The 10650-nt window shown below is 39.5% G+C and overlaps 1 protein-coding gene across 2 annotated transcripts in view; it reads left to right on the forward strand.

Annotated features, from left to right (window-relative positions):
- Positions 1 to 10473, forward strand: part of SMG7 (SMG7 nonsense mediated mRNA decay factor) — a 69476-nt gene extending 59003 nt beyond the window's left edge. The window contains exons 18-23 of one of the 2 annotated variants that reach the window (XM_088128474.1): positions 514 to 663; positions 4385 to 4465; positions 6816 to 6972; positions 7406 to 7576; positions 7655 to 7803; positions 8244 to 10473. In XM_088128474.1, the coding sequence (XP_087984600.1) occupies positions 514 to 663; positions 4385 to 4465; positions 6816 to 6972; positions 7406 to 7576; positions 7655 to 7803; positions 8244 to 8357 (822 nt within the window). In that variant the 3' untranslated portion in view covers positions 8358 to 10473. The remainder of the gene's footprint in view (positions 1 to 513; positions 664 to 4384; positions 4466 to 6815; positions 6973 to 7405; positions 7577 to 7654; positions 7804 to 8243) is intronic. The other variant, XM_088128475.1, reaches the window with a different exon arrangement.
- The last annotated feature ends 177 nt before the right edge of the window (positions 10474 to 10650 follow it).

Consider the following 10650-nt stretch of genomic DNA (forward strand, 5'->3'; position numbering starts at 1 on the left):
GCATTATTTGAGAATTCTGCCATATTGTATTTATCTATAGATCTTCCAGTTCTGATTTGTATGGTGGTATAAATGTATCTTGCATTATAAGCAAAAATACTGTCTACACCTTACAGAACTGCTAAGATGCTGGACAGTTAACAATAAAAAGTCTTACTTTACACATACTTGCTAAGTCAGACAGTAGGGACTACATTTTCCTCAAATGTCAGTCCTGGTGTTTTCTTTATACATTCAAACTTGAAGGGAAGCAAAGAGACTCCTAAACAGTGAGAGAAGGTATATTGCCTCTGCTTTTCTTGTTCCTCCCTTGAATTTCTTCTTGTCTTCTCCTCCTTTTTACCTCTTTGACTTGCTTTTGCATTTTGGCTTACCTATCCTTGCATTCTCTCCCCTTGCCTTGCATTCTTTTATATGGGCTCTTTGTTCCTTTAAACTTTTTGCTTGTCTGTTGCTATTCTTGCTTCCTTGTCTTTCCATGCTGCATCTCACTGTGCTCCTTTCTGTCACTAGGACCCCAAGAGCTCCCCTCTGCTTCCTCCGGACCTGTTAAAGAGTTTGGCTGCCTTGGAGGAGGAGGAAGAGCTGATTTTCTCTAATCCTCCTGATCTTTACCCAGCTCTGCTGGGGCCTCTCGCCTCTCTTCCTGGACGAAGCCTCTTTGTATGTATTTGACTTAATTCTGCTGCTTCTTGCTCTAATTTTGCCATATCTTCCTTTTTTTTTTTTCCTGCAAGGTCAGTAGAAGGTTTGAAATCTATATTCCTTGCTGAAACTGTCTTAATGGGGGAAATGGAGACCTTATAGGAGGAAGCAGCTTTTACACAGATATAATGTTCTATCAAGGTTGCTCCTTTCTGGCCCAATGCATGATTCTTTGTAAGTACTGGAAAAGGGACCATTATGAACCATTCCCCACCAAATTCGGTTTTCTATGAAAATGAGTCACCTTGACTTACCAGATCTATTCAGTGGAGGAGGGGAGGAATGGGTGTGCTAGCTTACTAAAGCCAGAGGGGTTGTTCTATTTGACCATGTTACTGCTCAGGAATTCTTATTCAACTACAGTCTAAGAGTCAGAAAGCTGCAACCTTACACGACCCAAATCCTGACTGCTTCTTGGCTTGCAGGGAACTTTCAAGTTAAGTTTTCCATCTGTGTTAGTACAAAAGTGAATATGCTTTTATATTTTGTAATATTAATAAAATAGGCATTCAAAGATTAGAAATAAAACCATGAATTTAACACCTAGTAAGCATTTCACAGCTGTTTAATTTTAATGAAATGAGACATTATTCTTCTAAAGAAGTGTAGAAAATAAACTACATGTGGTCCATTGATCCCCTTTTTTGAAGGCTACCCAAGCTGTTTCAACACTGATCAGGCAGGGACACTTCAAGCAAGATTGAGATGAAAAATATTCATATTGGCTAATATAGACAATAAGGACTGCCTTGTTAGGTCAGATCAGGGTTACATGCAAACTGCATTAGTCAACCATATGTGGAACATGAAAATAGCAGCTTTCCCTCTTGTTTGTTCCCAGCTTTTGCTGTTGGAGAGTATTGTTCTCTATTATTGGAAAAGCAATAACCCTTGATAGATTAATCTTTCAAGAATCTAATTTGGGGGTATCATAACTTGACATAAATAAAAAAGGTCATATGTATTTTAAGTATATATGACATTTATATACCTGTATCCCTCCTAAGGTCAGGGGTGGAGAAAAATCCTTAATTAAGGATCTTATGTATTTACCACAAAAGGTGAACAGATCATGTATCTTAATACATTTTCAACCTTACTGAATATCCAAAGCCTTTTTTTTAACACCTGATTGAAATGTTACTGTTGAGAGAGAGAGAGAGAATCTATTGTCATAAAATCACTGGGATTTCTTTCTTCCTGTTAGTATTCATATCATATATTTACCTAGATTGCTTTATGGGAAGTCAGTGAAGTCTCTTAAATGTGAGATCCCAGAGGTTGAATTCCTTTATGGTCATAAACTTTTTGCCTATTTATATATTATAGCTCCCATGTGGAATTGGCTAAAAATTATTTCCCTTAAAGTGATGGCCCAAGTAGATGGAACTGTTCATTTCAACATCAGAAATGCATGGTTAGATGAGATGCTGAACTCAAGAGCATTAGTCTACTACACAAAGCATTATTAATAGCAAGTATTATACTTCAGCATTGCATGGTCTTGACGATCTTGTATGCATTTACTTTCTGTGATAGGTCTTTGGAAATGCCACTGTTTCTCAGAAATAGTTCCTACTTTGTAAACACAGTGGTCGGGTGGATTAATTGAATGAAGGTTACTAAGGACCTAAACATTTAGAAATATGTGTTGGATTCCTTGACAAATGAAGGATTTCCTTATCATGGGAAGCTTGGATCCATGGGAGCCTCCCTGCTGAAGTAATGGAATGGGACAGCAATAGATGCCATTTCTTCTTTTCCTTTGCAACTCCCAATAATGTACTATTTTGGAAAGTCTCCCAGTATTCCAGAGCAGATTCTGTTTGGTACAGGAAGCTGCAAAGGGAAGGGAATTGGTTAAAATTCTACCAGCAGAGTCATCTAGTTTCTGGTATTGCAGTTCTGGATTGAGTTTGCTGACTATGTTTGTGCAGGTGTAAATTTTTTAATTCAATCAAATAAAATGCTTGATTTCTGTTAAAACCTAGTATGATTATGCATACATAAACATTCTAGGACTTTTATTTCAGTGAACTTGTGAAAGAGATTGGCCTTCAATTACCTGATATATTTTATCCTTTATTACTGTAAAGATAAAACATGTCATCCATAAGATACATTCATAATATTGCTACTTTTTAACCATTTGTAGTATTGTATGATGTTCTTTTATATTTGAGGAGCAGTGGTTTTTCCTGAAGCTTCCATAAGCAATGCTGGATTTTTTTTACCTTAGCAGAATATTTTTTAGCTCCATATAATTTTCAGTTGACGTTGATGTATCTTCTGACAGTTACCCTTAAACTGCCTTTCCAGTTCCTTAAAGCAACTTAATTCTCTTTCAGAAAACCAAAGTAATTTTTGTCTGAAGAAAAGGGTGGAAAAATAATATGAAACCTTTAGAGAGAATCCATCAAATTTATTAATCATTGACCAATGGTTCTTTAGAGTGAATGATACTTCTGCTCACCTCCCAGCTACCAGTTGGGGTTAATGATTTGAATTATGCAGCTGGCACTGATTGCATCCCTTGCAATCAAATCCTAATGACATGTCAGGCCAAGACCTCCATTATTAGCCAGTTGGAGGTGTGTGGCTTTTTATCTGCAGATACATCTCCAGTTGACATCAGTTAAAACCAAAATGTGGCACTAACCCCAAGTGTATCCAATTACCTTACTTAAAAAAAAAAAATCTTTAAAATTAATTTGTCTAACTAGCTAATCCAAACTTAGAAATTTCCAAATTTCTTCCAAGATTATGCAAATTGAGAATTTGCATAATTGTTTTACTCTTTTGTGTAATTTATTCTGATTTTCTTTTCACGAGGAAAGCCTAGAGCTGTGTAGGATTGTTATGTCTTGCCACCAGTGATTTATCTTCCATTCCAATTCTGATATTCCAGCACCCGTTGTTCACATATTTCCATACTTTTCCTTGGAGATGAATTATGTAGGAACTTGCTACATGTTCTATGAAATTGGAGTTTCTAATGAAACTGTAGTCTTCATTCATATGATATTTCACTTTTTTTTTTTCTGCGCTCAAAAACAGACTTGCAAGATAGGTATTAGTCATATTAGTCAGTTTTAATTAATATAATCAGATTGTATTTAACATGATACCCTTATTTTGGCTAATGATAAAATATTCATTGTATTAAACCTTATTTGCAGCATCAATATTCTTTTTTTAAAAATAACCTTAAATACTTCTAGGTTTGTGGTTATGGAAACACTAATTCAGATATTAAGCCTTCATATTTGAGCAGAGACCTATTAGTTTGTATACCTCTCTTGGTATGTTAATGAATACTTTAATAAACTGCAATTTTATGGCTCCTAAATTACATGAGGTGTTAAAGCATGTTCTTTTAGTATGAAATTTCCCAGATGAATTGCCATTTTTGAGAGCTACATACACAACTGACTGCACTGTTTGCTGTCATTTGCAGTTTAATCAAGTTATTCATATTTGTTTTACCCAGGTTATTTTAAGCGCCTGTATCATATAGTAAAATAAGTTATTCAAGGATCTTTATTATGACTCCTGTTCTCATGCATGCTGTATGTACCCCCACCCCCTGACAGTTCCCACAAATTAGTTTTATATAGAAAAATGAGCTGACTTGTCAATCAATAACAAGCTCTAATGCTCTTTTTCCCATATCCTGAAGAAATCACTGTTGGAGAAACCATCAGATCTGATGTCACAGTCGCCATCTTTCCTATCCCTCACAGGCTTCTCTCTTAATCAGGTAACTGACAACTTCTTCTCTTTTCTTCTGGACAGCTTTGTCAGTTTGCTAGGAGTGTGTGATGCTTGAAGGAGTAGTTTAGTAGAGCTTTGAACAAAGCACCACCTCCAAACTGCTCTGAAAGCAATAGAGATTCCCTTGCTTCTGAGACCAGGAGCTGGGCTACCCAGTGCCAGAGAGAAGCAATCAAGCAGCACTACCAGTTCCCTTCTCCAGGATGCATTGCCCAAAATCTTTACTCAGGCAGGTGGCAAATAACACCTGGCCTGCTTCTGCAGCCGTATGCTGAAAGGCTTCCAGACTGGCTGGCTTCAACAATTACCATGCAGTTGCCTAGTAGGCACACACCAAAGTTAGCCAATCTGGAGCCCCTCAATGAGTGCCAAAATGCTTCCAGGCTGGCTTCCTGTTGCAGACAATTCTGTGGTGTTTACCAAAGCTACCGAGATTGGAAGACCTTCAGCACACACACAGGTAGCTACAGGCTGGCTGAGTTCAGCCAGTGTCATGGGAATGGGCCTGTAGAGTGTGTGTGTGTGTGTGTGTCGATGCCACTTACCCTAGAACTCTCTCTTGTGCTACTTGTTTATTCATTTGTACGACCATATGTACATGAACTTACATGCTGAGAGGCTTACACCTCAAGACAGTAAATATGAAAAAAAGCCAAGAAACATTATAGCATGCATCCAGACTACATCTGTATACCCCTGAGCAGAAATTCCTTTCTGAGATGTGATCAGGGGAAAAGCCACCCTAATCTCTTGGGGTGGGCTATTCCAGAGCAGGGGGGCTGCTGCCAAGAAGGCTTGTTCCTGGATACTCTTTCTGTTAACATCTCAGGGGTGGGAATTCTCATCCTGCCCTCTCATCCAGGCAGAAGAATCTCTCTGGATCAGATGGCAAGGACGTAAGCCATAAATTACTGTAAATTGTTTGTAGTGATAGCAGTTAATTCTGTTGGCCTGAACTATTTTGGATGGCAGGGAGAGCTCTCATGTTGGAATATTCCTCCATACAATATAATAATACTGCATGGTGCAAATAATTTTAGGCTATAACTTTCCTTGTAGCATGCTAGTTCTTTGTGGCTGGAGTTGCACAGTGTACATGCTATGTACGCACAACACAGCACATTTTATCCTGCGAAGTTGTACAGCCTATGTGGTGGTCAGGTTCCTCAAACAGCTTGAAACGGTACACTGCCAATACAGTTTTGTCATGTGTAAACTAGGCCTAATGCCCTGTGTGTTTTGAGGCATGATAGTGGTGTGTTCAGTTGCCAGGACTAAACAATTCGATGCAATCTATGTTGTCACTCATACGGAATTAAATATATACTATCCTAGCACATTTGATTCTGCTTGTTTTTTTACTGATACTGAAAGGAGCTGATTGTTTTCCTCACAATTGTAATATATTATGAATGAATGTTTAGACATTGATTACCTGGCATTTGTTTTGCAATCTGATTCTTTAGTTTCAACCTCATATAGAACTGTTACATGGTTCTATTTTTTATTTCTCATTTAGGAGCCAGAATGGTGGCACAGCAGTAAAAGCTATATTTCTTCTTATAGCTAAGGCATATCTGATCCCTTATATCATTCTGAAGGCATGATTTTTTTCTGAAATGTGTAAAGATAAACACTGAAACATTGCATTCAGTAGACCTCTTCTTTTGTATCTCTGTCTTTTGGACGTACCACTGCTTATAAGCAAGTACATTCTGCTATATTTTCTGCTTTTGAACAGATCACACCTTTCTGGAAACAGAAACTTAACTGAAAAGCCAGACTCCTCAATCATACAGAGGTGCAGCAAGCAATATGTGTAGTGTCTTCTGTAGGCGACCCTGAAAAGATAACAAATGGATAATTGCTTCTTCACTCTTTGTTTCACTTTTGGAACATACCTTGGGAATTATTTGGTTAACAAATTGTCCTTGGTTCAGGAACAGTGGGATTTAAAATTTTCAGATACAAAATTACTTGAGTAACAGCCATTATTGATAGAACTTCTCATAATGACAGGATAAAAATAGAGAAAATAGGAACTATGGGTATCATCCTTGAATCGCTGGAAAAAAACAGGATTTAAAATAGATAAATATCTTATAAAATACAAAAAGATTTCTGGATTTTTACTATTAATTACTATCATTATTAAACTAAATAGTTTTGACACCTTTATTGTAATTTCTATAGCAATTTGAAGTAAATCTTCTCTACTTCAGAAATAATGTACATAAGCAAAACTGACATACTCCACTAATACTAATGTATTGTACTAATGTATTGGATTGGTCTGGTGTGGCCCAAGTTTATTCCCGCTTTCTTCAATTTTGTAGGAAAGATATCCGAACAGCATGTTCAATGAAGTTTATGGGAAAAACCTCAATGCCAGCACAAAAGCCGAGGTCACACCATCAGTGGCTCACCAGGAGACTTCACTTTATTCTCTTTTTGAAGGTACTCCATGGTCTCCATCTCTTCCAGCCAGCTCAGGTGAGGCTTCCAACACTCCCTTCATTGCCTACTGCATATAACTTGAGGATAATGCATGTACATTCTTCTTTTTTTTTTCCTTTTCTTTTCCAAATAATTCCCCTTTCTACTGTCCTAATTGTTATAATGTCTGCATACACCTGCTCATTATATTTCTACATCTGTCTGTATACATGTGTATGGGCTCTGTGTGTGGGGGGAGCGGGGGGAGAGAGAACTGGAAACCCATGTGCAATCTTCGTGATATTCTTGGTGCAAAGGAAACTTGATATCTATAATGCTCACAAAGTCCAAAACCGTGCATATATTTGTTTATTAATGAATAAAAGTGAATTCAGATCTTACGTTAATAAAACCAGAACCATACATAGAATTTAGGAGGTTAAATCAGGAAATTACTGAGTTGACTTTTTTCTAAATTTCTGTTCCATAGATCATTCAACACCAGCCAGCCAGTCTCCTCATTCCTCTAACCCAAGCAGCTTGCCAAGCTCTCCTCCAACTCACAACCATAATTCAGTTCCATTCTCCAACTTTGGGCCCATTGGGACCCCAGACAACAGGGATCGAAGGATAACAGATCGATGGAAGACAGATAAGCCAGGTAAGTGGAAGGTCTTAGCGTCAGTTTAATTTCAGTGGTTTTCTGGGACACTTACCTGTTGTTCTTGATCTCATTCAGCAATGGGAGGCTTTGGCCTGGACTATCTCCCAGCGACATCGTCCTCTTCAGAGAGTAGCTGGCATCCAACCAGCACCCACAGTGGTACCTGGTCAGCCCATGGCCCATCCATAGAGGATTCATCAGCTGTGCTTATGGAAAGCCTGAAGGTGGGCTGCATATTGATTCTGTGCTTTGTCTGTCAGGTTATGCACTATGTATGGCAAAATTCTGAAATGCTAATGATATTCCCTTTATGATATTTTTCTGATTCTTGCTATTTGACAATTATATTGGAACCATTTGTCAGGTGAAGCATGTACAATTAAGGTTTAATTACAGGTTTTCAAGTATCCAACATGTTTATCACATTTGTCATTTGTATGTGGAGAAGCTGTGGTGGCAAAGAATTTAAATTCTTATGGATGTATTTTATGATGGCTTAAGGGTGGGTTCAGCCACACTGGGCCAGGAAGAACAGTAAGCCAGAGGAAGGAAAAACTAGAGAAGTTGGTGAGGGAGTAGGCACTGCCTTGAGATATTTTTAGTATGCTCTTTTTCTGCTTCAGATTCCAACTTCATCTTATGGGATGTTTGTTTCTTTGCTTAGTCTATCTGGTCCAGTTCTATGATGCATCCTGGACCTTCTGCTCTGGAGCAACTGTTGATGCAGCAGAAGCAAAAGCAGCAACGTGGGCAAGGTGCCATGAATCCACCGCACTGAGAATGAAAGAGGTGGCAACCTTTGCAATCGAAAGCTCCATACATCATGGCATGTTGGGTTTACAGGACTGCCCACACAGTTCTGTGCGCGTGGCAGCCCTCTCTTCTGTTCCTTGCTGTCAGGAGGGCGTAAGTGCTCCACCAACCCACTGAGTATGCACGAAAATGTATGCAGTGCAATGGAAAACCAACACCAGGAACTCTCCTATCCCACCAGGGCCCTCTGGAGGGAGAGAGGGACTGCTGTTTGTCTCACGGTAACCTGATATCACCGCCTCTCACCTTCTCCATCGTGCATGTGCCCAGCCATGTGGGAAAATAAAAAGATGGGAAAGAAGAGCAGATGGGAGAAGCCACTGAGAACTTCTCAATCCTCCTCCTCAGTATTGGGGAAACTAATAGGAATCTATTACCTATAGCTTTGCTGACTGAGAATGTAGTTGAAATTTATTCCTCAACGTCTAAATTTCGAATTATTACTATCTCAGTAGTAAGATCACACTGAATTCTTCCATACACAGATGTGCTTTGTAGTCAGTGTGTAGCACCCCTCAAGTCACTGGTCCAGCCAGAGTTGGGTAGTGGTAAATTGACTGAAGGGCAAGTGTCTTGTCTCCTTGGTTAGGTAAGGAGTTTAATGAAGGAGAATTTGGCCCCTCCAGCATCATTTCCACCTTTTCTTCAAAGGTTGAGTCTGGACAATTGTGAATGGGTTAAAGATTCCAGCAGTACTAAAGTGCAGTGGCCACTGCCAGCCCTCTGTTCAGGGTAGCACGCTGCTGCTGTGGGGTTTTAAGTTAAATGGTTCAGATTCCTGTACATTTTATGATAGCGTAGTGGCCAGTCTGATGAAATGGCAAAGCTGGCCTGTGCATTCACAGCCTGACTCCTTTAGGTAGGTAGGTAGAAGCTTTCTGTGTCTTTTTTTTTTTCCCCCCTCCCAGCCCCCTTTTCTAGCCTTCCCTCACCCTGCTGGTTGCTTGTAGTTCTATTCTTCATATACAGCATCCCACAAAATTCTAGCAGGATAATGGGAAGCAAAGGAATTAGTCTGAACAGGACAATATAGGCAGTCCCCTCTGCCAATAAGTGTATGTCCACAGGTTCGCACACACCTGTAATCACAGAGTTCCAGTTTCAGAATGGAAGTTCAAGACAACAGAAGATGCATAAGAAGGGACCCATGCAGAGAAGCTGTCAGTCCAACTTGGTCCTATAAGGATGCAGAAAGGGGAAAAGGTTGTACTTGATATTTATTAAGCAGAAGGAAGGCTGCAACTCTTCTTGCATAGGAAACAAGAACTTTTTTTTTGTTTGTTTCCCAGGGTACCTATGGAAACAGTCTAAATGTTTTAAACTGCAGCAGATGCAGGAGTATGTATGCGTGTGTGTATCAGTTCAGGATCTGTGAGCCACAAAAACAGCTGCAGAGCAAAGCACATCCGGGGTCCACAAGTGACACTGGAGTTGGGGAACAGCCCCAAATAGACTATATATGAAAGGAAGCTGAATGGGATAATGCTCTCGCTAGGATAGGAATTGAACTCCCTGTGCAAGCGGTGTTGCTGCTCTGGGTTATATTGCGTTAAAAAAAAAAAAAAACCTCTTTAGAAAACTAAAAAGAAAAAAGAAAAAAAGAAACCCTCAAGGATGAAATTCTTTCCCTAGTTGTGCTTCTTTGCCTCCCTGCCCCCTCCCAAGCCAGCTTCCATCCCTGTCCCTTTTTCCAAGTTTGCGTATTTGAGCTGTGCACCCCAGCAGCTGCAACATTCCAGTGTTTGAACAGCCACTGATTCTTGCACTCTAGACAACCTAACCAGGTTCATGATCTCACACTCTGCACAGTGCCAGAGTCCCAACCCATAGGCTCCCATTTCTGCATGAGAAATCTGGTGTTTGGAATGTTTTTTTTCTGAATCTTTAAGGCAGGGCTCCCTTCCCCATCCTACCCCTTACACACATGCCCTGCTGTGGCTAGAACCTCAAGGGAAGGGGAACCCCCAGCAGAGAAAACTGGTTTGTGTCGTAAGCTTCTTTTGTGTTTTTGTCTGTCTGTGCGAGACCTGCAGCTGCTGAACTCAGCTTTGCCTTTAATTAAACCATGTTCTCTACAGCCAGCCTTGTGTAGTAACATTTTCTTTAAGTGATTATTTGTTGTTAATGAAACTCAATTGATTTCTTTTCGGCAAAGGATATCTCTATTAATGAAATAGAGAAGAGATTTAAGTAGAAGAGATTTGTAGAGTGAAGTTGAATATAAAGGTGACAAAGCAAGGTAAACAAGATTGCATCTT

The sequence above is a fragment of the Python bivittatus genome, unplaced genomic scaffold (genome assembly GCF_059951505.1).
Source record: "Python bivittatus isolate LINGU-HERP-01145 unplaced genomic scaffold, Pbiv_v1 ctg000700_np1212, whole genome shotgun sequence".
NCBI classification, from domain to species: Eukaryota; Metazoa; Chordata; class Lepidosauria; order Squamata; family Pythonidae; genus Python; species Python bivittatus.